Raw genomic sequence first — 27831 nt, 5'->3', positions numbered from 1 at the left:
ACTTTGCCGTCAGTACATGCCTCGTCACACTTCCTACTTAAGATCACTTCTTCTTTTATCTCCTCTCGGCACACAAAGGCTTACTTGGTATCACTGCGCCCCCTAGTGGAGCCCAACCATAAACAACAAAATACATGTAAACGAAAATGTGGCAGTTACACTGCCACCAAATCTCACACTTCTCACTGTGCGATTTTTATCACTTAAATCAAACTGCTATATAGTCTGAACATGAAAAAATAACAGTAAAACCTTAGTCTGCTTCAGCAAAACAATAACCTTGTGTAGAGGTCGTTCTAATGAAACCGTCTTCGTCTTGAGTTTACCAGGTCTGTCATGTGTTTGTTTCACTAACCAAAAGTTTAACCTTTCTCAGTTTAACCTATTTTCATTTATTTAATTATTTATTTACAAAACGTGACTTTTTATATCATTTAGTTTTGTTGACATTGAAATCCGTTTTGTAAACGGGTAATCCCCAGAAGCGCAATGCTTATGGACAGGGACCCACAGTTTAAATACATCAATCCATCCATCCATCCATCCATTTTCTTCCGCTTATCCGGGGCCGGGTCGCGGGGGCAGCAGTCTAAGCAGGGATGCCCAGACTTCCCTCGTCCCAGACACGTCCTCCAGCTCTTCTGGTGGGACCCCAAGGTGTTCCCAGGCCAGCCGAGAGACATAGTCTCTCCAGCGTGTACTAGGTCTGCCCCGAGGCCTCCTACCGGAGGGACATGCCCGGAACACCTCCCTAGGGAGGCGTGGGGGGGCATCTGAAACAGATGCCGGAGCCTCAGCTGGCTCCTCTGGATGTGGAGGAGCAGTGGCTCTACTCCGAGCTCCTCCCTGGTGACTGAGCTCCTCACCCTATCTCTGACGGTGCGCCCAGCGACCCTACGGAGCTTGTTGAACTGCTTTTGTTCTGATTCGTCATCTAGGACCAGTTTGCCTTGGGAGACCCTACTGGGGGCAAGCCCCCCGACAACGTAGCTCCTAGGATCATTCGGGTACTCAAACTCCCCCACCACAATAAGGTAGCAGTTTAAGGGGGAGTTTAAATACACATACAACCAAAATATAGAAACAACAAGACGCAGAATCACAAAAGGAAAACCGAAATTGCAAAAAATTAACCCACAACCACCAACCAACAGGATCACATTTACAGAAAGGAGCCTGTGAAATTCACCCATCCAGCCTCTACACATCACAATATTCAAATCAGATTTACATACATACATAGTTACATCTTCAGGTTTACAAAATTTCCCATGTATTCTAGGGCCAGGCCAACATGCGACCAATGTTAATCATCAGCCATATGGGGTTATATGAAGTATAACGTAGCAATAATTTTTGTTTAAAAAGCTTTTTAAATGTGTTAGAGAACGTGGTTACTGTATAGTACTATCAATCTCATTCCAGATCTCCGGGCCTCCACATTCTACACTAAAGCTGGTTCACTTTAGATGACGGTTTGTCCCTCTTGATAAAGGTTTCCTTCTGGTGTTGTTTATGAGAAGGAGCGCTCACTAGACTTGAGCTTCAGGAGCTTGAACCTATAAAAAAGAGGATCTGAGGGAGTGTTAAAATCTGCCCATGATATAACACGTATAACTTTCTTCTGAAGAATCTCCAGTTTTTCAAGATAACAAGGATATGTGTTGCACCATATGACATTGCAATAATTTATAAACGGTTCAAATAGAGACCGATACAGAGTTTGGAGAGCTTCAAGAGGAAGAAAATGCCTCAACTTGAAAGATAGACCTACATATTATATAATTTATTCATTAGGTATTCAATGTGTTTTTAAATTTTTTTAAATACATCTATGTATACTCCGAGGAATTTAGTACTCTCGACTCTCTCATTTGCTCTGCCATTTATTTCAATCTGTATTTTTTCAATATTTTAATTGCTCCTATTTGAATGAAATATAATAAAATTTGTTTTATTTGTATTTATGGATAATTTATTACATTTAGACCAATTGTCTACTTTGACTAATTCACAATTTGAAATAGTTTGGAGGCTGTCAGTGTGACAGAAATAAAGATTACTTTGTGGAGAATAATTAATGAATTCACAAAGTCATCTACATATAACATAAAGAGAAGTGGTCCCAATATGGCGCCCTGTGGAACTCTGCAAGCACTTATAGATTTGCTGTTATTTATTTGCACATATTGCATAACTAACTTCTGAACCCTCTGACTCCATAATGTTGAAATTTACCCAATAAAATGTCAAAGTCAATGGTATCAAACGCTTTTGATCCACACTGACCTTTATCAATAGTGTCATTGATTTGTTCACTTAGATCAAGGATTTGCCATACAAGTGGTATTTTTCTTCCTGAAGCCATATTGGGATGGGACGAGTTTATCTAGTTTATCCAAGTCGCCACTAAGTCTATTGTACACAACTCTCTCAAGTACCTTTGAAAATGTTGGTGAAATGGATATAGGTCGTAAGTTCTTTTTATCACCAACTTTGTGAATTGGTATAATTTTTGCAATCTTACTGATTTTAGGTACCACTCCATGGAGCAGAGACAGATTTATACAATAGACAAGCAGCTCTACAATTTCATGTACAATACATTTGACAATTTTACGACATACATCATCCATACCAGCAGTGTGGGAACTGTTCATGTTCATGACAATTTAGATAACCTCAGATGGATCAGTAGGTGTTAGAAAAAATATGTTTAAATAGTTACCTTTGAGGTGATGTTGGTATGTGGTTCCCTCTTGTGGAGTTAAGTTTTTCAAAAGCATTTAACCAATAGAATTGAAGTAATTGTTAAAACTGCTTGGCAAGATCGTCATCATTGGGATAGTAGTTGTCATTTGGTTTGATTTTGATGTCAGGAAGGACAGTAGATTTTTTACCCCGGCTGAGCACATTATTTAATACTTTCCAGCATTGCTTTTGATCACCATGAGAAGCTTTAATACGATCAGTATAATAGCTCCGCTTTCTTGCTCGTATCACATTAGTTAGTTTATTTTTATATTTGGTATACTGTTCTTTATTTCTATCAGTTGGACTTTTGATGTAGCGTTTATAGAGCTTATATTTCTTATTGATTGATTTCAGTGTACCCTTAGTGAGCCAGGCGTTACACTCGTTTGTATCAGTTTTGATATTTGTTCTGGTATTGTTGTGTTAATGCTGTCAGCTATTTCATTGATAAAAGCATTATAGGCTTCTTCTGGAGATGGAATCCCACGTTTTGTGCCTGAGTTTTTCAGATAATCTATTAAAGTATTTTTCTGTTAAAACTTTTACGTTCCGTTTAGGAGTGAGTTTGCTAGGTTGATCCCCAGAATTGGTTTCAAGATCGATGAACAGAACAATAGGAAAGTGATCAGAAATATCTGACAGCAATGCCGTTTTCCCGGTGTGCTATCACGACGCGAACAACAGCCGTTCAAAACGTCGAAGTGGGGTTTCGGGCACCGTTTTGTACACAGCAGAGGCAGATGTAGATTAAAGTTTGCATAGAAATCATAATATTTGTTGGACGATCCAAGAAGCGTTTAGCAACCCGTGTCTTGTCCTGATGACGTCATCCAAGTTGGTTCCTTTGGTTCTCTGTTTCCCTTCTGTATTTGCGACACTTAACACATTTGAAGATGTATGATGAAACTGCACAGCTGCTTGAATTTGAATTTATTTAGAGGAAAGCCCCTTGAGATGCAACATCTCATTTACAGGGGGAACCTCCTGCTTCCAGGATCCACCAATCGTTCGTCATACATCGTCATTCCACAACCTTGGTGTTGAACATTTGAATGATAATGTCCGAGTGCATAATCAGGAGTTGAATCGGGAGCTCTACATATCAGCTGTCGATCTGAAAGAGCTTGAACCGTGTGTTGATCAATGGATATGACATTGGGACTTTCAAGATGTTGCTCAGTGAACCTGAGAATTCTTTCCTTTTCTTTCTGAGACATCAGGTCGAGTAAGAGTTCTCCATGAGGTCTGCGCAAAAGACCATCTGCATCTGCATTTTGCTTTCCAGCCCACTAAGTGATCTTGAAGGTGTAGGTGGAGAGAGCAGCCAACCAGCGGTAGCTCGTAGCGTCGAGTTTGGCTGAAGTGAGGAGGTACGTTCACGGATTACTGTCAGTTACTCTAGTGAAATCTGTCCCGTACAGATAATCGTTAAATTTCTCGGTGACGGCCCATTTTAAGGCGAGGAACTCCAGCGTGTGCGCTGGATATCTTGACTCACTTTTCGACAGTCCTCAGCTGGCATAAGCAATAACTCTCTTTTGGCCATCCTGCTCTTGATATAATACAGCACCTAGCCCGGTGGAACTGCCGTCGGTGTGTAAAATGTAGGGCTTCTGTGGATTGGCGAAAGCAAGCACTGCAGTTGAGGTAAGTTTTTCTTTTATGGCCTTGAATGCTTCTTGGCAGGCAGATGTCCAGCAACCACCAAAGGGCTCTTTGGGATTGAGGTAGAGTTCAGGTTTGACCAAGGGCTTTAATTTCTTTTGTGATGGTGGATATCCAGATGTAAGTACATGGAGCGGCTTCACAATAGTGGAGTATCCTTGCACAAATCTCCGGTAATATCTGGAAAATCCTAGGAATGATCAGAGTTCTTTTAAGGTTTTAGGGACAGGCCAGGTTCTCAGGGCTTCGATCTTGTCAGGATCCGTTTCCACGCCGTGCTTTGACACAATGTGTCCCAAGTATCGTATGGAGGTCTGGAAAAAGGAGCATCTCTCAACTGAAAGTTTCAGCCCAAAATCCTTGAGGCGTTTCAGGACTCTCATCAGTCTTGCCTCATGTTCCTCCAATGTGGGGGCAAAGACAATGAGGTCATCGATGAATAGAAGCATCTCTTTCAAGTTCATCTCTCCGACGCACTTTTCCATCAAGTGTTGAAACGTTGACGGCGCATTGGTGACCCCTTGGGGCATTCGATTAAATTCCCAAAATCCGAGTGGGCACACAAAGGCAGTTTTACATTTGTCCTGTTCGTCCATTTCTATTTGATAATACCCGGACTTTAAGTCCAAAACCGAGAACCACTGAGAACCCGTTAGCGCTGTGAATGTGTCTTCGAGTTTGGGAAGAGCATATGCATCTTTGATTGTCTGTACGTTGAGCTTCCTGTAATCAATACAAAGCCTGACACTTCCGTTCTTCTTCCTGACAACCACGATTGGTGAGGCGAAAGGTCTTGCAGATGTTTCCTGACGGCATCCAAATCTTGAGGATGTATGGGTCGAGGTCTCTGTTTGAATGGTGTTGGATCAAGGAGCTTTATCTGATGCTTTACCCTGTCCGTTTTTCCAAAATCCATATCAAGTTTTGCAAAAACTTCTGGAATGCTCTTGAGTTTTGCAATGATTCTGTTTTTCCACTCAGCAGTGAGAGGAGAGTTTTCAAAGTTATTATTGAACAATGGCTCAGGAGAGTTGGATGGACTGTGGTCTGAAGTAGTGTGAGCAGCACAGGACACCGATTGGAAAGCACTTATTTCAGCAAGCATGGTACGAGGAGGTAGGATCACATCATGGTCTGACTCGTTTTTCACAGGAACGGGCAAGAACACAGGATGAGAACCAGGGAAATCAACAAGACAGGACTGTACCATTAATCCTCCAGGTAAGTTGAATGAGGAAGTATGATCAATCATGACCGCTTTTTCTGCTTGCAGGGAATGTTCAACTGGGATGCCTTCCAGAAGGATGATTTCTCCAGCAGGAATGAGTTGTGGGGCAGTGCTGTGCAGTCTAACCATTCCATGATGTTCCTCACTGCTCATTTTGTGTCTATGTTCCAGGATTTTCATGACAGCACGGTACCCACAGGGAACAGGGTGGAAATTAGAACTGTGTTCACTGGATAGAGCATGTATGGTATCAAGAGTATTTGTTCCTACCAAGATAAACGGCTGGGGAGTCTTGACGTTGGGCACCACCAAAGCCAACGTGGCCACATCTATCGGAGTCCCAAGGAAGTCTGGAGGAAACGTGATGTCCAGGTTTATGTAGCCCAGGTAAGGCACAACTTGGCCATTTGCCCCTTCAACTTCAAGAAGGTTGTCCAGAGGTTTGAGTTCATGGTCTGATAGATGAGCATTGTAGAAAGAGTCAGGAATGGTGGTGACTTGTGAACCCGTATCCAGCAGACAGTTGATCGGGGTTCCCTTAATGATGATTTGAGCAGTGCAGTTGGTACCGATGAGTCCTCTTGGCAGTGTATTGAACTGGTGTTGAGATCTCTGTTTGGGACGCTGTGATGTCGCTGCAGCCTCTGCTTGTCCCACAGAAGAGGCTGAATCTAGTTTAACTGTTTCTGATTATTGTTTCCGTCCCACTGTCCTTGTCTTTGCTGAAGTCGAAGTTTCTTTTGTTGCACCAGGCCTGGATTTGCTGGTTGCTTGCTGTTAGTAGCAATGTGGCCATCATCTCCACATTTGTAGCAAAACCCGGCTCGGGGTCTTCTGCTCTGCGTCTTGCTGCTTGATGGCTGAGACATAAAAGGTTTGTTGCGGCTGGGAGCTTTGACAGAGGTATATGTCGGCTGTGCGAGCAGTGTTGACATTTGTTGCTGCAGCTTCTGCACTTGCTGTTTCAGTTCATCTATGGATGAGGATGAGGATGTTTTTGTATCATTATGGCTGCAGGAACACGTCTGGGCATGTAGTGATGCACGCTGCTTGGAGGAACCGATATCTTTTTTCATTAGGCTCTCATTAGCCAACTGTCAGTCCTCTTCAGTCCTGAGGAGGAGGAGCAACGTTGCAAATGCCGGTGGATTGTCCCGTTTCTGTTCCAGCTGCAGCTTTGTGATGATGTCATTATCCCAGCACCCTCTACAGAACTGTCTCAACAGATGCTTGTTGATGTCTGCTGCTGCGACTCCGCCTCTCTTCACGACTGTGTTTATGGTTAGTAACAGACGCTGAAGATAACTAGAGGACCTTTCACCAGAATCCTGAAGCGTGTTGAGAAACTGGGCAAACAGCTCTTCTCCATCTTGGACTGTGGAGTATGCTGAGTCCAACACCTGTAAGTACTTACATGGTAATGTGTCAGACTTCAGACCCTTCACAACATCAGCAGCAGGAGACAGTGGACTTTCAATGATCTTTCGGGTGACATGAACTGGAGGTAAGTTCACCTCAGCCAGCAACAGTTCTATGTATGATCTCCATGTTTCATTATCAGTTTCATTTGCAGGTTTGGGGACTTTTCCAGAGAATGGACGGAGTCTTAAGTTTGGTACTGAGTGAGATGTGAGCTCATCTGCTCTCACTATGTGTTCCACGACGACTCTCTGTATGTCAGGTGGATTCAGATCAGCGTGAGAGAGTGAGAATCTTTGTGATGGAGCCTGTAGTCCTTGTTGTTCTGGGGAGAATTGTTTGGGTGCAGTTTGTGACAGTGCTGGTTGTGCTGTTGCTCCAGCGAGCGACCCCTACTGGCCAGGCAAGAGCGCTGCATGATCTACAGTTTGCACTGAATCCTCCCCTTGTTCTTTAATACCACTAGGTGGCCCCATATCCACGGACATCAGGTGCTTATTTATTTGAGAAAGCACATTTTGTAACACACACTCAAATGACTGTCCACTCCTCCGGGCAAAATGTTTAAGGTCCTCCATGTAATCAGGAGGATCTGCCTTTGCTTCGGCTGTGACCGCGCTCTCAAATTGAGGAAGACTAACGCGAAATTTTAATTCAGGGTTTCGCTCTGAAATATGCGTGTACGGAAGAATCTTTTTCAGTTCAGCAATAGCTGAGTTTGTTGTATACTCGACAACCAGGTTTTTAAAAAATGGGCTTTTCTCGTCATTTACGGCTATTAATTTATAACGACCGTATTCCTTTAGAACACTAAAGATTTCATCATCTCTGCTAGGGTGGGTAACACCAGAAATTATGACACATTTCAAAATATCTACCCCAGATTTTTCAAAAAATTCCATCATTGTACCGAACAAAAACAATCAAAATCAAATGTGTACACAATATTTCATTCATACACCAAGCTCCTGGCTAGCTTGCCACGTGTAACGCTTACTTTATTTATGTTATAAGGTTAAAGCTTAGTAATGCAATGGAACCAGATTCGTTATGGGAGCTTGGGGTGAATGAAAAGCAGGAGACACAGAAATAAGGGTTTTAGGTGAATTATATTGAAAAACAAAATAGTTAAACAAATTGAACATATAAATATAAATTAACGTTTAAAGTGTACACAACAATAACAAACACAACAATGACAACAATACCTACAAGATGAAAAGGTTCACCAACAAAAACCTGTATGACCTTTCCTCAGCTCGTTTGGTTTTGGTTATTTTCTTTTCGAGAGTTTTTAGTTCATAAGTTCATCAGATCCTTTTCCCCAAAAAACAAAGTTCAAAAAATGGAAGGGAATCGAAGTCCAACAAAAAGGGTATCCGGTGGAAGCAACAAAAAAGAATAAAGAGGGTCCTACCGGATCAGCTTGCCACCTCTCACAGAGGAATACTGGGGCAGGAGGGGGGAGAAAAAAAAACCTCATCTGAAAACAAGGTCAGGAGAAAATCTCACAAGTTTCACAAAATTAACAGTTCATGTTCATAAATAAAAATAGTTTCTTTCTGGAATCAATCATCAAAACAGTTGCGCAACACAATCAAAAATAATCAGAAATATACACATTTTAAACAGTGATATCGGCGAACGCGGCTCCCGCTAACCCGGAAGTAGTGATTTTCATACAATATAACTTTTTTACTCTCTGCTTTACTGAGTGCTTGAACTCTGGAATGACCTTCTTAACAATGAGGTGATGACTGATCCCAATCGTGTCTCCATAGTTCAGACAGGGATTACTTTGTCCAAAGATGCTCCAACTCAGATCTGTACGCTGAGCGTATGGCTGGTCTTCTTTGCCTGACACCATTTCTCTTGGGAGGAGTGCTTGTGAGCAGTTGTATCCAATCAACAATCCTACTTCACAATCTTGCAGAGGTGCAGATTCTGATTGTAGGTGTTCCAAATGAGTCCATGCCTTATCCGTTGGAATGGAAGCTTTGTCGGCTGGAATAAACTCTCACATGTATGTTGGAGGTAGAGTGATTCTCTTGCTTGAGTTAAAACCACAAACTTGAAGATCTTGTAGTCTGTGAGATTGAACAACTGTGGTCTGGGAAGCCATAGTCGATAGTTTTAGTTTTACAGGTTCTTGGTCTGTCTCTAGCGAGTCTGCAACTTCACTGAGAACAAAGTTGTATCACTTTGTGAGTCCAGTAATGCGTATAGAAGGATTTCTTTGGGTTTTGCAGAAGATGAAATCCAAACAGGAACGATTATTGCAGCTGTTTGTGTTTTACTTTCTGGATTTGCAACTCTTTTTCTCATGGCTGTGGCGGTAACTTGTTCTTGAACTTGATTAGTTTGACTTTGTCTTTTGTTACTTGGTTTAAGTCTATCTCGTGGTTGTCCTTGTTCTTCGGTGTCTTTAAGTCTACCTTCGTGGAGACAAGTAGGAGGTCTTTTACTGCACTTTTCACAAACATTACGGTTGGTGCAGCTTTTTGAATGGTGACCTGGCTTGAGACAACCAAAACACAGCCTTTCTGACTGAATGAACGACTCTGACGTGGCTTTCTCCAAAAACTTCTACATTTGTGAAAACTGTGCTGTGGCCTTTTACAGGAGATGGACGTCAGTTGTGTCCCTTCATGAGAGGTTCTCGTCAGTGTTGAGCTCCAGTCTGTCTCGGTCTTGTGAGTTTTGACATTTCTGACCTGTCGAGCTCGCCTTGTTTTAGTGACTGCAGCCATGTAACAGGGTTCTCCTAACACCTTTCACTAACTCCAGTTAACAGTACTTGGTCTCCCACTGATGACGTACACAAGACCACAAGTATGGACAAGTACAGGTATTGGAAAACGAGAATTCAGATAGTCCTTATCATGGCCGCCACACAAAACACTTCCGGGCTGAAGGAGAAGTCGATGGTTAAGGAGTTAGGAGGGACAATTGGGACGTACCTACTGTGTGCTTCTGGTCCCATGCTGCAAACTCAACTGTCCCCCTCATAGCTCCACTCCATTTAGATCAGTCCCACTTTCACTATAACTCCTCCAGGGACGGACGGAGACAAGTGGTCTCCTCACTGATGGCTTTATTGAATCAGCCGACTCCTTGCACTGATTCACCACCGTGAAACTAAAAGCACAGACAAGACAATAATGAGCTTTAAATGAAAAAAAAAGACGATTGACCAGCAAAACTTATACCTCAAATAAACAGACAAACGGAATACCTGGTTGGCTGAGTACCAATAGAGGAATTAGGACTTGGTTTCTTCTTTCTTCTCTCTACTTTTACTTTTACTTTGACTTAACTTTTAAACTTAGGCGTCCGTACCACGCCTCGTCACACTTCCTACTTAAGATAGCTTCTTCTCTTATCTCTTCTCGGCAAACAAAGGCTCACTTGGTATCACTGCGCCCCCTGGTGGAGCCCAACCATAAACAACAAAAAATACACAGAAAATACATGGAAACGAAAATGTGGCAGTTACAGATATTTTGTAGTAACAGTTACAATATATAATATTTTATTACAAAATTTGGCAGAATTCCATAAGAAGGTGACATTTTATTGTATTGTTACATAATGAGGTACTTTGCTGAGCCGTGTCCGTTCCTCTGTTGTCTGTAGGTGGCCGAGGAGTTGCTGACTCTGGCTTATGAGAGCGGAATCAACCTGTTTGACACAGCTGAAGTCTACAGTGCCGGCAAGTCAGTAACATTTACTCTCTTCAAACCCCTCTGAATCACTCATCCATGACTAAAAATGGACTGATGGTACTTCCTAGACTCAGTGTCAGTGTCGATAGACTGAAAGAGTAAGACGGATTGATAAACTCCTCCAATCTTTCCAGGGCTGAAGTGGTTTTGGGAGGCGTCATAAAGAAGAAAGGATGGCGGTAAAGTAGTAAAGTTTTTTCAGATTTCATTTGTTAAATCAACTCAGCTAACAGATGCAATGTTGTTCTGCCTGTAAAGACTCTTCCAGGATCTGATTTTAGCGTAGAAGTTATTACTCGACTCAATGCAATGCAGATTGGATCAACTCTGGTACCACGACACAGCACACACACATACTGTACATCGATACGCAATGATAATGACATCAGTGTTCCAATATAAACGTAGATAATACAGTGGCTCCGACTTCCTGTATAAAGTACCACACTGCATCTTCGTTTACCTTGAGTCTGCACATGTTTTATTTGAGAAAAAAGGCCCCGTTTCCAGGACAACATTTCAAGCAAAAAGCATTTTCGCTTTTTCATTTCATTAAGGTTTCGTGTTTATATGGCAACGTTTTGGAAAAGATGTCTGTCTCTACGAAAATGGTGGAAAAGATTAAACTAATGTAGTTAGCATGCCAGGCCGCTAGTTGGTGCTGTTGTTAGTTTTAGTACTGAAAGCACACACACACACACACACACACACACACACACACACACACACACACACACACACACACACACACACACACACACACACACACACACACACACACACACAGCAGACAAAAGTGAGCTCTAAACATGAACACTGGGAGAACACGGACATACATTTTTAGTGGACAGACCACAAAGCTGGATTGTTATTACAGTGACTGTCAAAATAAAAGTATCAAGTTTGATTGTTATTATGGTAACTGTCAAAATAAAACTACCAAGTTGGATTGTTATTAATAAAAGTACAAAGGCCAGAATATGGACTGGGAGTCATGACACCACGGAGGAAACTTTGTTCTGACCGTCCAGCTGAGCATGTGCAGAACTACTAGTTACTACCAACGTGGTGAGCATGCGCATTAGCAGCATTTCAAAAAGTTGCATTTTCACCTGTTTCCATGGACAGAGTCGGACCATTTTCAAAAAGTTGTGTTTTCCCTTGTTTCCATGACGACAGAACAGGAGCATTTTCAAAAAGTTCCACCTTGGGAGCCATTTCCAAAAAGCTGTGTTTACAGTGGCTGTGGTCGTTTAAACAGAAACCCAAAACTCAAGGTTTTGTTTTTCACTAAAGTTAAACGGATCCTAATCTCACATCCCACGCAGGGAGTTTTCAAATGAGGGCTTTGCAAACGTTCCTGCTCATTCCCTCTGAGCAAGCAACGTCCAGAGACGTCCAAGACACGTCCGTGTCCATCCAGGCCGTAAATCTAATTTACAGTCCAAACTAGTTGACAAGTGACACATAAAAATGATGGACATCTAAGACACCCAGAATCAGTTAAAAGAGACATGTTCAAGCTTCTGTTCAGTCCAACTGCCAATAGAATTATTGATTTGTCAATAAACTATTGAGGAAGTAGACCATGACAGGAAAGAGGAGACAGCATGTGAAGGTTAATGAACAACGTCTGAGTTATGACCATTTATTGTTTTGGTCACAAGGTATTGAACTTTTTAAGTCTCCATGGAGAAACTCACCACTTGATAACCCGTCATCTTGTGAATGCAAGACATAAGGTTGTGAGTTCAAATCCAGCTGTAAGTGTTTGTGGAGTTTGCTTGTGTGAGAACAGGTTTCCTTTGGGGGACTCTGGTTCCATCACACATTCCAAAAATATTCATGGGATTGTAATTGGTAATGCTAAATGGCCCGTCTGTGTGTGTCCTGTGAAACACTGATAACCTGTCCTCATTCTTTTTAAACGTATTTTCATTGAAAGACGTCTAAAAAGCTTTCAAAGCTTCTGGCTCGTCTGAGGACGTCTTCTGGATGTAGACAGAAGACGTCCTCAGACGTGTTTTGGACTTTTGCTCAGTGGGTTCTGGAGTGAGGGGAGGGAGTGCAAAATGAAATGTGATACCATGGAGCTGGAAGTGTTGGTAGAAGTTATGTGACACAATGGAGCGTTGCTAATAAGTCTGAATTCGGCCAAAAGGAAGGAAGGAAGGAGGGAAGGAAGGAAGGAAGGAAGGAAGGAAGGAAGGAAGGAAGTAAAGAAAGAAATGTAATTGAAAGGCAATGTGGCAGATGATTTCTCACAAAGTCAAAGTTATGGGAAAAAGAAAGGCAATAAAAACAGAATCAGTAAATCAACTTTAAGACAAGGAACAGCAGGAACTATCTTTTGATAAAGTTCACAGATCGTAGTCATGAGGAGCCGGCTGATAACTTTAATACATTTCTGCTGAAGGTTTATTTACTCTTGAGTTTCTACCAGGTTTAAACAGAAACAATCAAGCAAAGCTTTGAGAAGTTGTGAAAAAATCATGATGTGCAGATTCAAAGGGAATTAAATCTCAAATCAATAAAGGCAAATTAGTAAAGTTAAGGGAATTGAAGCGTTTTACTTTACGTCTGCTCACACTTTGACTTTTCACAACTGATCATTGGCCGTCATGGTTTGGTTTAAGGAGCTCATGTCAGCCCTTCTTCTCTCCATGGTGTCCAGTAGGGCAGAGAGCAGGACATGTTTCCTCTCCTCTGATACAGCATGATGACCAGGTGGTCATTTCTCCTCCTTGAGGGAAACCTTGCATCGAAGACTTGCTAGCAGGCGGACGGTCTTCATGCTGCAGAGCTGGACGGTGCCTGAGGCTCATGGTTTTCTTTCTGCAATCTTTGAAGATGTGTCCTCTCCTCTGTTTAGCAGTTTACTGTCCTGAACACACTTCCTCCCATCTTTCAAAGGTTTTTCCATAACTCTTATATTGACTGGTTTCTCCTTTGTTGTCATGGTCGATCTCTGAATCTCTTCTCTGCCTTCATCATGTCTGATGAAAGCTGGTCTGGGGGGTTTGATGCTTTCATGTACATTTTCACCTTCTGTCTGTTTTGACCTGCAGGCGTTCCAGTTTAGTCATCACCACCAAAATCTACTGGGGAGGAAGGTTTGCTTACGTTCACTCCTCCTTCACTTTTCTCTCCATCCTTCTCTCTGTGGTACAAAAGCATGCAGAGAGATTTAATAGACTGGACTCAGAGACTCAGAAGAACATAGATTATGTTGGAGAAAGAAGACGCCTGATGTTTAACACACATTTCATTTCTGGTTCTGATCTGATCTTTATCTATTCAGGTACGCTCTTTGAGAAACAAGTTCTTTGAACAGAGACCTGATGAAAGACAAAATATTCAATCCGTTTAAAATGATTAAGAACAATCTCACATCAAACTCACAGCAGAACGGATTTATAGGTAAAGCTGTTCAAAAGTAAATGTCTTTGTAAGGACAGTGATGGGTAAGATCTTTACATTCAGTTATAAATCTCAAAGCTCTGAGATGAGCTGAATCGAATAAATAAAAGTTGTTTTGCTCTATAAATCATCTGAAGTCCAACAGAAGGAGCAAGATGTAGCACAACAGGATTTCTTTCTCACTTCAGCCTTGACAGGAGCTTTAAAGGCCACCTTGTGAGGAAGGCTTTGTAGGCTGTGTTCACAGATCAGAGTCCAGAAAAACGTCACCTTTCAGTTTGGACTGTTTGCTTTTCATTTCAGAGCGGAAATGGAAAGAGGATTATCAAGAAAACATATCATTGAAGGTGAGACTAGTGAAGAAAACACTAGTGGGCCTGAGCGTGTAACTGGGAAACCCTGAATGAAAGGAAAGTTAGTGTTCATGATGCATGTAGGTCTTTATTTCATTTAAACTACACTTTTCTCACACTAGTGGCCCCCGGTCGTGTTCAGCAGCCAAGCCAACTTCTAATAAAGGCAGCAACAGGAGGAGACTCCAGGTCTCTTCCTGTTGCAAGAGCAAAAACTGTTCTGACTCTGAAGGCTCTCAATCACATCATATTGTTGGCCCAAGCTGCTGAACAGGACAAGGGCGAAGAAAGAAAAAGAAAAAAAAAAAAGGTATGCTGAAGCAGGGAGGACCTAGAACATGTAGGACAGGGGCTCTGGAGGACCGAGGTTGGAGACCTCTGGCCTATATATATATATATATATATATATATATATATATACTGTATATACACATGAATTTGGAGCTGGACTGTACTTCTCAATCTCAACACAAGACTTAAACCACAAGCCCTGCTAAATATCTAAAGAAAAGAAACCCAGGATAATAAATGATGGTTTGCACATATCTAGTATGAAGTGATCATAAACCTCTTTCATCCTCTTTCTGTAACAGGTCTGCGAGCGTCGTTGGACAGGCTTCAGCTGGAGTATGTAGACGTGGTGTTTGCCAACCGGCCGGATCCCAGTACACCGATAGAAGGTGGGAGTGTTTCCTCTGAGCAGATCAGACATTGTAAAATGCTTTGAAAGATGGATTGATGTGTTGTTTGAAAATATACTGGATATACCTTTTGTTTTCATTAACGCAGACGAACTGTCCCTTCTAATGAAGCAGCCGAAAAACACCTTCATTTAATAAAAGGCACTAACGAAGCTTCGCTTGTATTTGTGTCCTTGTATGTTAATAAAAGAGTCTTAATGAGTGTCTCTGTTCACTAGATGTTTAAAAGAACTATAAAGTTTCATCACTGGGGCCTCGCTCAATCAAAAAAAGACCATATTGTTGTAATGTGGTTTATAAACACTCTGTATTTAAATGAAGTTAACATTGACTAAAACTGAATATTGATGAAGAGCCAACCTGAGAACTTTACCACCAGACGCTGCTGATCCATATGTCATGGCTCAGCACGATGCCTAAGGGCATGCAGTACATATGCCAGGCCTTTAGAGGTGCTGTGACTCACCAAATACAAAGAAGAAGACACGGAGAACATGTAAATATCGAAGTTGACATCATCATTTTCCGCAGAAGTGCATCTTTGACCATCCAAACCTCAAAGCCAAGCCGGTGTTTTAGAATTCCCCCACACTGGGACCCTAAAACGCTGCCCCCTGTGGATGATCGGCCAAAAACGATGTGTTTAAGTGAAGCGGCGCTCTGGTGTGGACGGCCCCGAGATGTTTTGGAATCTCATTTTTTGGGTTTTGTTCCCTAACAACCTGAAAATAAAACAGATTTTTTTGTGGGAGTTTGCGTCATTGAATTTACAGAACATGCCTACAACTTTGAAGATGTGATTTTATTTCATTTTTATTATAAAATAACTGATAATGTAAATGTGCATAACAATTCCCCCCATAAAGAGACTACTTTGTAGAGCCACCCATTGCAGCAATCACCGCTACCCGTCATTTTTGAGAAGTCTATATGAGCTGCCACATTCATCAAGGGGAAACTGCAAGGCTCCTTCAAGGTTGAAGGTTTGCGCTTGTGACCAGCAATCTTTAAGCCTGAACACAGATTCTCACTTGGATTGAGGTCTGGGCTTGACGAGGTCATTCCAACAAGTTTATACGTTTCCCCTTGAACCAACCAAGTGTTGCTTTAGCAATAAGCTTTGGGTCAAGGCGAACTTCCTTCATCGCCTCAAATCACTTACAGACTGGTTCAGGTTTTGCTCAAGAATATCGCTGTTATTAGCACCATCCATCTTTGCCTCGACTCTGATCAGTTTCCCTGCTGCTGAAAAACATCCCCTCAGCATGATGCTGCCTCCACCATGTCTCACTGTGGGGATGGTGACAGCATGATGCTGCCTCCACCATGTCTCACTGTGGGGATGGTGACAGCATGATGCTGCCTCCACCATGTCTCACTGTGGGGATGGTGACAGCATGATGCTGCCTCCACCATGTCTCACTGTGGGGATGGTGACAGCATGATGCTGCCTCCACCATGTCTCACTGTGGGGATAGTGACAGCATGATGCTGCCTACACCATGTCTCACTGTGGGGATGGTGACAGCATGATGCTGCCTCCTCCATGTCTCACTGTGGGGATAGTGACAGCATGATGCTGCCTCCACCATGTCTCACTGTGGGGATGGTGACAGCATGATGCTGCCTCCACCATGTCTCACTGTGGGGATGGTGACAGCATGATGCTGCCTCCACCATGTCTCACTGTGGGGATGGTGACAGCATGATGCTGCCTCCACCATGTCTCACTGTGGGGATGGTTTTCTTGATATGATGAGACGTGTTGGACATAGTGTTTTCATTGATATCTGGCTGTTTTTGTAGAGACGGTGAGGGCAATGACACATGTGATCAACCAGGGAATGGCCATGTACTGGGGAACTTCACGCTGGACCTCCATGGAGATCATGGTGACTTATTACCTATTACCTGGATCATCACCCGCACCAAATCATCTGACCACATCACCCTGTTCTCATCCAACTCCAATGGCTCCCTGTTCATTACTGCATCCAATATAAAAACCTTGTCCTCACCTACAAAGCTCTCCTCAATCTAGCCCCCACATACCTCTGCAATCTCCATGAATACACACCTCAGTACCATGGCTGCTCACCACATCACACCTCAGTACCATGGCTGCTCACCACATCACACCTCAGTACCATGGCTGCTCACCACATCACACCTCAGTACCATGGCTGCTCACCACATCACACCTCAGTACCATGGCTGCTCACCACATCACACCTCAGCACCATGGCTGCTCACCACGTCACTCCTCAGCACTATGGCTGCTCACCACGTCACACCTCAGCATTATGGCTGCTCACCACGTCACACCTCAGCACTATGGCTGCTCACCACGTCACACCTCAGCATTATGGCTGCTCACCACGTCACACCTCAGCACCATGGCTGCCCGAGCCTTCAGCGGCTCAGCACCCAGACTCTGGAACTCTGCCCCTCCAAACACAAGACAGTCAGACTCCATCACATCATTCAAAACTCAATTCAAAACTCACCAGTCCAAACTGGCAGATTCTTTTTAACTGGACATTGTGGACATCACTCATTTTTAGGTTTGCTTTGTTTTATGTTTATGATGAGCTGTTTTAACTATTGGCACTTTTCTACTAGTGCCTATTTGGCATAAAGGATGATTCATACTCCACAAGAACAAGAAGAAAGTTCGGCACTCCAGGGTCCCGGGCCGAAGTTTCTTCAGCCAGCTCCCTCTGGACGAAGTCTATTGGTGCTGCACTGCCGAAACATCGGCGCTGCCGTGTGCTGTGCATGCACGTTCGAGCTCACTAATGATTGTATCAGCCATATTTTAATCATATTTAGCATCTTGTGGGATTCTGCAGGGGCCTTTACTCGGCTCGACTCGCCTCTCCTTGCTTATGACGCTTGTCCATTACGTGTTAGTCCCCACTACCAAGTACTTTCAGGGTACCTCTGCAGCCCAGGCTCCCAGTGACCTGAGGCAAGTAGACAATGTGATGTCAGCCGACGGCAGCCACTGATTGGCCGGCGTGTCACAACACAGATGAGTCAGGACAGAGTCTCGTACACTCCGCCATTTCATAAACCTGATCACAACCAGAACACTGCCAACCAGAGAGAGACGCTCAGAAATCAACCAGTGGAGCAGCGATGAGTTGCAGACGTTTCTTTGTCTGGAGGCAACCAGAGGATCCAGGAGCTGGACGGAGCGACACGCTACCAGTATCTGGAGGCCTCCTAGCCACGGGTGTTTCGAATTAACTGGTTTCCCTGTTAACTGGTGACCGGCTTCCTCCAGCATCCACTCGTCACAGCAGATGTTAAAAACCCGAATGCCGTTTAATCACATTTCCATTAAAGTTTAAAGTATCGGAGCGTTTGTTTGTCTTAATTTAACATCAGCTGCTGCTAATGGCTGCTGGCAGAAGTCACCAGTTAACAGGGGCACCAGTTAAACCGAAACTCCGGACAGTGAAGTACACCTTGACAATAAAGCATGATCGTTATTGTTATATTAATAACTTGAACTCCTCCAAATGCATGTCTGCTCCACATCAGGAGACACAGATTGTATTGGGGGGATTACTTATCACTTGCGCATGATGGGGAAAAGCTCTGATGACTCTGATCAACATCGATTTAATCTCATTTGGTTCAGCCGGGATTTGAACTCCAGTTGACTGTAGAACATCCCAGTTGTAAAGTGTTGTGGATGTGAGCCCTCTGGTTGGTGTTGGTCCTCTTGGACCGGCCTGGTTCTTCATAGCGAGCTCTGCTCTCCTGCAGGAGGCCTATTCGGTGGCTCGCCAGTTCAACCAGATTCCCCCGATCTGTGAGCAGGCTGAGTACCACATGTTCCAGAGGGAGAAGGTGGAGGTTCAGCTCCCCGACCTCTTCCACAAGATTGGTAAACCCAGCCGACTTCAGGCCTCCGGCCCGCTGCTGTCCCAATCCGACACACATCTTTTATTACATAATAATCATAAGGGAATAAATTATTTTAATGAAAACAAAACACTTTTATCAAATGAGCCAGAAACAAATAAATGAAATGCTCATTATCCCTTTTGTTAAATTTTAAATGTGTTTTAATGTTAGCCAACCATAACATAAGTAATGATGTTTTGTTCAATGAGTTTTGGTATTTGTACTTAGATATCTGGAAAATCTCAGTGATAAACAGCAACGTTGGTTCATTTGAATTATTAATTATTTGAAACATCAAATATTCCCACTAATCACCCATAACATGCACTCGTTTAAATCAAGTTATTAAAAAGCTTTTCATTTACTTTTCTACTGTCATTGAGTTTGGTCAGCTCAAATCAAAAATACTCAGATACTCATTTAATTCACATTTTTTAAAACTTTAATTCTCATTTTCAGATCAGAAATACATCAAACATGAATTTTGTATTCCTCATTGTTTTATAACTCAATAGTTAACAGCAGCATTAGTACATAAGCATGATTATTTTTTGTTTATTAGCATTATTATCCCTTTATGGTTAATGGATGAAAGAATGTTCTTTATATTTAGTGTGCTGGAATTTTAAAGATGATGGAAAAATGTACAACTTTTCAAATATCAGCTCCTATAAAGGTTCTATATGTTTGACTTATTGTATGTCAGATAATCAGTGAACAGTCTGATTTATTATTTTCTGTCCCACAGGCATCGGAGCGATGACGTGGTCTCCGCTGGCCTGTGGCATCATTTCAGGGAAATACAACGTGGGCATTCCTCCTCATTCTCGAGCTTCATTGAAGGTAACACTTCCCTTTGATGCAAAAGACTCTCATGTGCATCGATATGCTGATGACACCATTATTTATACATCTAGTCCATCCCTGACAGCTGCACTGTCTTCATTACAGACCTGCTTAAATAGCATCCAACTTGCTTTTTTAGGTTTCCATTTAGTTCTAAAGACAAATAAATCTTAATTGTTTTGTTTTGGAGAGTTTCATTCAATGGGGACACACTATTTTCACCTGGAGCATTGAGATGTCCACAGAAACTACTGAAGATCTAAATCTGATAAAAAAAAAAAAACACTTTGAAAGAGGCGACCGGAGGCCGGTGGAAACTCAACTAAGAGACCCGCTTCTGAAAAACTTCCATGGATGAAACAAAGCCTTGCTCTTGGACGACTAACACCACTCAGAGTAAGACTTTCACTTTCAGTTTAGTTCTTGCCCAACTCCTCTACTTTTTTTTATAATAAACTCTCTGTAAGAGTACCCGACTGTCTCCTGCTATTTTATCCGCACCTGAGCCTCGTAAACCACATTATAACACATCATAAAAGCCAGGCGGGCCATTTTACTGCAGTGGAGACGTGCTGCTCCGCCCACCCACGCTCAATGGCTCAGAGACATTATGTCCTGTTTAAAGTTCGAACAGATACGCTACTCAGTCTGCAACCCAACCATTAAGTTTGAAAAGCTGTGGGGGTCTTTTCTGGAACACTTTAGTATTCTCAGTTCCTGCATCAATAAGCCTTTAACAAAATGCCATCATCACACAAACAACGCCTCTTTCCCTTTGGGGTATAACGGGTGTGTTTGCGACCCAGTAGCAGCACAGCGAACACACAGATACCGTTGGTGAAGGCTTTAATGAAGTTTGAAAGTGACACAGGCGATTGAAAAACGGGAATGTCCAGCAGGCGAAGAACCAGACAGAGCAGCCTGTAGTGTACCTCACATGGTGTGAGGTACACTACATCAAAAGTGTCTGTCTTTGGAGCAGCAGAAATAATATTGTTCTCTATGAACAGATGGCTGTGTGACCAGTCTGCAAACTACAAAATGCTGCAACAGTGAAGACTGATACTAATTTTAATCCAAGCCATCTGCAACTTGGACCAAAGACTTTCCTTTATGTGCAATAAATCTGCATGACTGACAATGACAGTGAAGTAGTGCTTGCTCATTTTTTGAACAGAAAATGACCTAAATGCCCTCATGACGTCTCTATTCTATAGTTTATAGAGCAGAAGGGTGACTTTGTACATACAGTGTCATTAGTTTCATAGGTATTTTAAAAGACAAATCATAAAAAAACCAAACTGAAATGTAAGTATGCCAAATCTTCTAAGAATTTTGAACACTACTGTCAATGGCTATATATGGGACAGACTTTACCAGAATATAATAATTAGTTCCAGAGTTTACTCTCTGTAGTTCACGCATTGAGACACTGGTTTGATGTGAATCTGAAGAGCTTTCTAGGTAATCCAGATCCTCTGGTCCGCTCTTTAACCCATGAGATCGCTTGGATAGGTTCCTCAAAGATCGTCTGAGCCTTCTCTTTAACTATGAATAAAAATAGATTTATAAATTAACCAAAGATCAACAACTCAGAAAATGTAGTACAAAAAGACCATGGGGTGAAAGCTTGAGGACCCTTTTCACTTTCATACATTTTGTAGAAAAAATGCTAATTACTTAATTCTTTTGAAATTCTAAGTTGGATACTGTGTTTAAAATTCTTTGATTTTCCCACCGATAAAGGTAGTGAATAGTTACAATGACTGCTGTGAGTAGTTTCTTATTTTGCTTATTGTTTTATTGTATGTAACCACAATACTATGTGTTATGCTTCAGAAAGAGTAATCAGTTTCCAATGTGCCTTAAAGGGGCTATATTGTGCAAACTTCACTTTCTAATTGCTTTCTCGCAGTAAAATACGTCTCCATACCTGTGAATGATGCCCAGAAGAGAAGAAAGTCTGTCATCTCTTAGTTGCTCTGTCCACTTTTTAGTGAGCATGTGCTCCAACGAGCGCATCAGAAATCGCCCAAGTGCTCAAAGGCATTAACCAATCCCGTTCCAGTAGTAGTGACTTACTTGTGGACTGTAAAACACGGCAAAGACACGAGCAAAACACGGCAATTGCCATAATGTTGGCTGTATCACTGAGCAGAGAAGTGTGTTTTCATTACCTTCGTCTGAGCCTCTGAAGAGCCAGTGGATCGATTTTAATGTTGATGGAAATTTATCAACAAAACTCCCCAAAGTTTTGCGATTGATTGTGCAACATATTTTAGAAAGCTTATAGGCTTATAGAAAGTCTGAATCTGTACCAAATGTCCGTGACTCAACTACAAACGTGGGAGCTGGAAGTTAATCGATTTAACTTTGCTTTACTGTGCAGGTCTTCTTGGCGTGATAGCCCGTTGAAATGTCCCTGTAGCAATAGCACTGCAGCTAACGTAGCTCAGCTACTGTTGCTTTTTTTGTGTTTGTGTCCTTGAATGATATGCAGGAGTAATTAATATTAGAAGATGTTAAAGAAGATGTTAAAATAAAAAGCTCTGTTATATGCAGACCAACAAGCTGAATAAATTCTGTATAATATGAAAATCCCTAACAGTTAGCCTTACAGTTCGCAGGAGCTAGTGTTAGCTACTTGCTAGTAACTGTAAAAACACATTTGACCACATTTGGTAATACAAGAGTAAGGCGTTATTAATTCTCCTCATACAGGTTATTGACAGTGCTGTCCAGGGGTTCAATGTCATGACTAAAATCACAAATATCAAAACTGAAGGTTTCCACTGGTCCACGGGTTCCACTGACTATTTGGAAAGAACAATCCTGTCCCAGTCTTCAGGCAGTCGGATGCTGTGTCCCACCTCCAAGCTTTGTTCGGACTGGACGTTAATCCCCATCATGAAAGTGAAGCCATCCCATCTCAATGTGCCGGCAGTCCTTGGCCCACTGTGCCTCCACTACCAGACTCTTTCCCAGGTTACATGACTGTGAAGTTAAGTTCTCCAGAGCCACAACATTTAGACATTCTCATGCTTTCATGATACTCTGCACCACAACAAAGAAAAACTTTAAAGTTTGAATTTGAAGGTTATATGGCAGGATTTGACTGGTCTGGGCCTCTCAAGAGGAGACTGGGCTGAATGCGTCCCCTAAATGTGTTTAAAATCATTAAAGCGCAACATAAGTTAAAAGGAAGAACAGCCTGGAACAACTGAAATGACCTAAAACAGGTCAAATTCTTCAACATTAGCTCAAATTGTTTGAAATAAGTAAAACAGATAAAATGGTTTTAACCACTACAAAAGGCTGGAAATAAAAAAGCAAGCCAAAAAATATTAATAAAAACTGTTACAAAGCTAAAGCAAGAAAACATTAAAAGAAGCTGTCAACAGTTTTACATTTTAAGTACATTTTAGGTTTTTTGATAAGTCAGGCAGAACTATAGAACTTTACATTCACCTGGTTATCTCCATTTTAAAGGTTATACAGATTTTGTGGCACAAACGGCTCTTTTGGTTATCAGGGTTGCAGAATACTGAGTTCGACTAACCCACCAGTTCTAGTGAACAGGATGAAGCCATGAAGTCACCTGGATTCAATTTAACATGGAAATTCATCTCATCACTTTATTTATAGAAACTTTTTCAACGAAGGCCCAGCTGTGAATCTCCAGGGATTAATATCTGAGGAATGTTGCTGTTTGATGGGTTCTGTGTGAATCAGGGCTACCAGTGGCTGAAGGAGAAGATCCTGAGTGAGGAGGGGAACCGTCAGCAGCTGAAGGTGAAGGAGCTTCAGGTGGTGGCAGAGCGGCTGGGATGTACGCTGCCTCAGCTCGCCATCGGTGAGAGCAAACTCCAAACATTTGTTCAGAAGATGTTGTGAGCCTCATCACAATTGAGAAGTATGCTGTTGGAGAACATTTCCACTAGTTGTTCCTGTGTCCACAGCCTGGTGCCTGAGGAATGACGGGGTGAACGCCGTCCTGCTGGGAGCTTCCAGGTCCGATCAGCTGATGGAGAACATCCGAGCCATACAGGTCAGAGACTCTGGACAACTCAGAACCAAAGAGTGGGAAGGTGTCAGTAGCATTTATTCTCACACAGGAAACAGCAGCTGGAAGGATCTCAACCTAACCACACCGAGAACTTCATCTGAGTTCATGAGGAGAACCATATTTACAGTGATATATATGAAGAAACACATTGATATAATCTAAAAGCAAGTGCAGTGATCCTCCAATGTGGATTTTATGGTATTTGTGGAGTAAATGTAGAAGATTTGAAGGTTTGTTGCAGATGATTTTCCTCATTTGCAGCTTGGTATCAAATTGTGATGTGAATATTGAGGAGTAACTCAGTCACTGTACCAGACTGGTGAAGAGGAGCTGAGCTATAAAGCACAGCTCTTTGTTTACCGGTCAGTCCGCATCTCCAACCTGACTTGTGGTCATGAGCTCTTGGTCATGACCGAAAGAATGAGATCACGGGTACAAGCAGCCGAAATGAGTTTTCTCCTCAGGGTGGAGGCGTCACTCTTTGTGACAGAGTGAGGAGCTCCAGAAGAGACTCGGTGGAGCTGCTGCTCCACCACTCTGACAGGAGTCAGTTGAGGAGGTTCATCTGATTAGGACGCCCCCGAGTGGCCTCCCTTTAGAGGTTTACCAGATACGTCCCACTGGGAGGAGGCCTCGGTCCAGGACTCTGGACAGGTCAGATCTCTGGTTCAGTCTGGGAGCAGCTCGGGGTTCAGCAGGAGAGCTGGAGGGGGATGGAGGGGACAGAGATGTCTGGACTTCTCTGCTCTATATACTGCTATGGATGGATGGATGGATGGATGGATGGATGGATGGATGGATGGATGGATGATGGATAATGGATAATGGATGGATTTATGAATGGATGGATGGATAATGGATGGATGGATGGATGGATGGATGGATGGATGGATGGATGGATGGATGGATGGATGGATGGATGGATGGATGGATGGATGGATGGATGGATGGATGGATGGACCAATCCATGGCGGGCTGCATAAAAAAGACCAGGGGTCTGGATGTGGCCTGCGGGCCGCAGCTTGTCCACCCCTGGACTAGATGTATAAATAATGGTGTCATCGGCATAGAGAGGAACATGTGCACTGAGGGCAGTGTTGTTGAAGTAGTACTAGTACTAGTAGTCTACTTCAGGTGTAAGGGAACAGAAGAACGTCTAAGCCCTGCGAGCGGAGGTGGAAGTTGTTCTGATTCTGCTCTGATCTTATTAATCTGGTCTCCCTCCACAGGTCCTGCCAAAGGTCTCTCTCTCAGTTGTGTCTGAAGTGGACGGGATCCTTGGAAACAAACCCAACAGTAAAAAAGACTTCAGGTCCTAGAAGTCCTCATGATGGGCTGTTCTCTGTTACTGCTTTTATACGCTCTGCCTCTGGAGAAAAGCCGGGAGCACATGGGAAGATTACCTCAACATGTGAATGAGAGGCTCCATTCTTTAACATATTATTCCTTTTATAGGGAGATGAAATATATATCTATACATCGTGATGCGAAGCAGGTGGGAACTTTTCCTCTGACTTCGAAATCATGAAACCTGCTCTAGTTCGTTCTCATCTTCTAGGAAACCTGAGTTTCTGAAAATATCACTGTAACTTACAAACTGTTGTTTCTATTGACACACACACACACACACACACACACAAACACACACACCCGCACACACGCGCACACACACACACACACACACATTCATCAGTTGTGGTCACAGTTCACTTATTTCCTGAATTAGTTTTTCTTTCAGTTAGTATTTATTATGTTATCTATTTAAAATGTTATAGCTCCAGTTTATTTAAACCCATGAAAGGAACTCAGTAACATACTTGAAAGTGGACTATGAGTCAACAATTTTAAAGTAATTAAAAAAACACCATTTATTACTGTGAAGAAAATGTAAATGTCTTTGCTTTAGGATTTTGTTTATAAAAGGCTGTTAACACATTTTAATTCAGTTTCTAAATATGTCCTGTTGTCCTTTGGGGGTACAGAGATGAAATATTCTGTCACAAACTAGTTTAACAGATTATGTGCACTAACTGGGAGCAGGAGTTGTTTTTCAGAGAGAAATGTGAAATCTCGGTCACTGTTTATAACAGAAGTGTCATTTTTGCTTTTTAAAGATATTGAACAACCAGAGCAGACTTAATTGTGTCCCACAACTATTTGTCCTACGTCTGTAATGAAGTCATGATTGTTCATTTGGAAGAAATTGGTGAATTATGAGTAAAATGTAATCACTTGACTAATAAAGAGTGAACTCAATAATTATGTGGATAATTGTTGTTGGCACCCATTAGGACATGAGTGAAAAAGAAGTATGACGCTTCCTAAAGGAGTTAGTGAAACATGTTAGGAGGCTTCCTAAAGGAGTTAGTAAAGGTGTTAGGAAGCTTCCTAAAGGAGTTAGTGAAACTTGTTAGGAGGCTTCCTAAAGGAGTTAGGAAAGGAGTTAGGAGGCTTCCTAAAGGAGTTAGGAAAGGTGTTAGGAGGCTTCCTAAAGGAGTTAGTGAAAGGTGTTAGGAGGCTTCCTAAAGGAGTTAGTAAAGGTGATCACGGTGGTGAGGCAGTCGCACTTTTACTTAGTGACGTCATAATACTGCGACGGCGGCTCTAGTTAGTGACGTCTGCCATGGTGGGGAAAGAACTACAAGTTTCTGAAAATGAACTACAAAAAGTTCATCTGGGTTCTAGATGATTTCAAGTGGTTCTATGCAGATTATTACTTTGGTAACTTACATGATCTGCTCCATTTTCAGTCATCCTGAGTTTCCCTGAACGCTCCGATGAGCGGGTTCCTTTAAATGTTGTCGTTGCTAGGAATTGTGGGGGAACATGAGCTGGTCTCCTTTGGTAAAGGAAGCATCAGTGGTTCCTAGGCTAAAGGAGGTTCTAAAGGAAGCATCAGTGGTTCCTAGGCTAAAGGAGGTTCTAAAGGAAGCATCAGTGGTTCCTAGGCTAAAGGAGGTTCTAAAGGAAGCATCAGTGGTTCCTAGGCTAAAGGAGGTTCTAAAGGAAGCATCAGTGGTTCCTAGGCTAAAGGAGGTTCTAAAGGATGCATCAGTGGTTCCTAGGGTAAAGGAGGTACTAAAGGAAGCATCAGTGGTTCCTAGGCTAATGGAGGTTCTAAAGGAAGCATCAGTGGTTCCTAGGCTGAAGGAGGTTCTAAAGGAAGCAACGAGCCTCCTTTCCTTTGCTTATTGAGAATTCAGACAGTCCTTATCATGGCCGCCACACAACACTTCCAGGGTGAAGGAGAAGTGATACTTAAGGAGACAGGAGGGACCATTAAGACGGACCCTGAGTGAAGAGCAACACTTCAAGATGAAGCTATAAGAAGATTGGACGCCCACAAATCAAGAGTTTGTCTAAAAATAAGGGGCAAGTATAAAGGTTGACTCAAAGAACTGTGAATGACAGTAACGTCCTTGGTCATCTCAGGTTTTTCTGTTTATAACTTGACAGCTACTTTAAATTTCTAAGTTTTAAAGGTACACAAGTTAAGAATCAAATATATTCTATTTCATATTGGGACATCCACAGCAGCAATGTGAATGCTGTATTTCATTTTAACAGTGAAAATGTGAATAATTACTATTTTGAGGAAATTTGGGGAATATTTAAGTTAAGATAAGAGCAATTTAAGTTACTTTGTTAATGGTAGCAATTACATTTTCATTTTATTTTGCCTTTGATTACAAGATTACAAAAGAAGTGAATGTTTTCAGTTTGAATGAGATCTTTA

The 27831-nt window shown here is 42.3% G+C and overlaps 1 protein-coding gene across 1 annotated transcript in view; it reads left to right on the top strand.

Annotated features, from left to right (window-relative positions):
* Positions 1 to 26349, top strand: part of LOC308113075 (voltage-gated potassium channel subunit beta-2-like) — a 42322-nt gene extending 15973 nt beyond the window's left edge. Inside the window, exons 5-15 of the mRNA XM_080469013.1 lie at positions 10703 to 10782; positions 10926 to 10970; positions 13860 to 13904; positions 14515 to 14558; positions 15158 to 15244; positions 17072 to 17157; positions 19043 to 19163; positions 19932 to 20026; positions 23762 to 23882; positions 23989 to 24077; positions 25325 to 26349. Coding sequence (XP_080325139.1) covers positions 10703 to 10782; positions 10926 to 10970; positions 13860 to 13904; positions 14515 to 14558; positions 15158 to 15244; positions 17072 to 17157; positions 19043 to 19163; positions 19932 to 20026; positions 23762 to 23882; positions 23989 to 24077; positions 25325 to 25414 — 903 coding nt within the window. The 3' untranslated portion in view covers positions 25415 to 26349. The remainder of the gene's footprint in view (positions 1 to 10702; positions 10783 to 10925; positions 10971 to 13859; positions 13905 to 14514; positions 14559 to 15157; positions 15245 to 17071; positions 17158 to 19042; positions 19164 to 19931; positions 20027 to 23761; positions 23883 to 23988; positions 24078 to 25324) is intronic.
* Positions 26350 to 27831: the final 1482 nt, after the last annotated feature.

The sequence above is a fragment of the Lipophrys pholis genome (assembly GCF_963383615.2).
Source record: "Lipophrys pholis genome assembly, chromosome: 8".
Taxonomy (NCBI): Eukaryota; Metazoa; Chordata; class Actinopteri; order Blenniiformes; family Blenniidae; genus Lipophrys; species Lipophrys pholis.
This window is presented reverse-complemented; position numbering and strand designations above follow the sequence as displayed.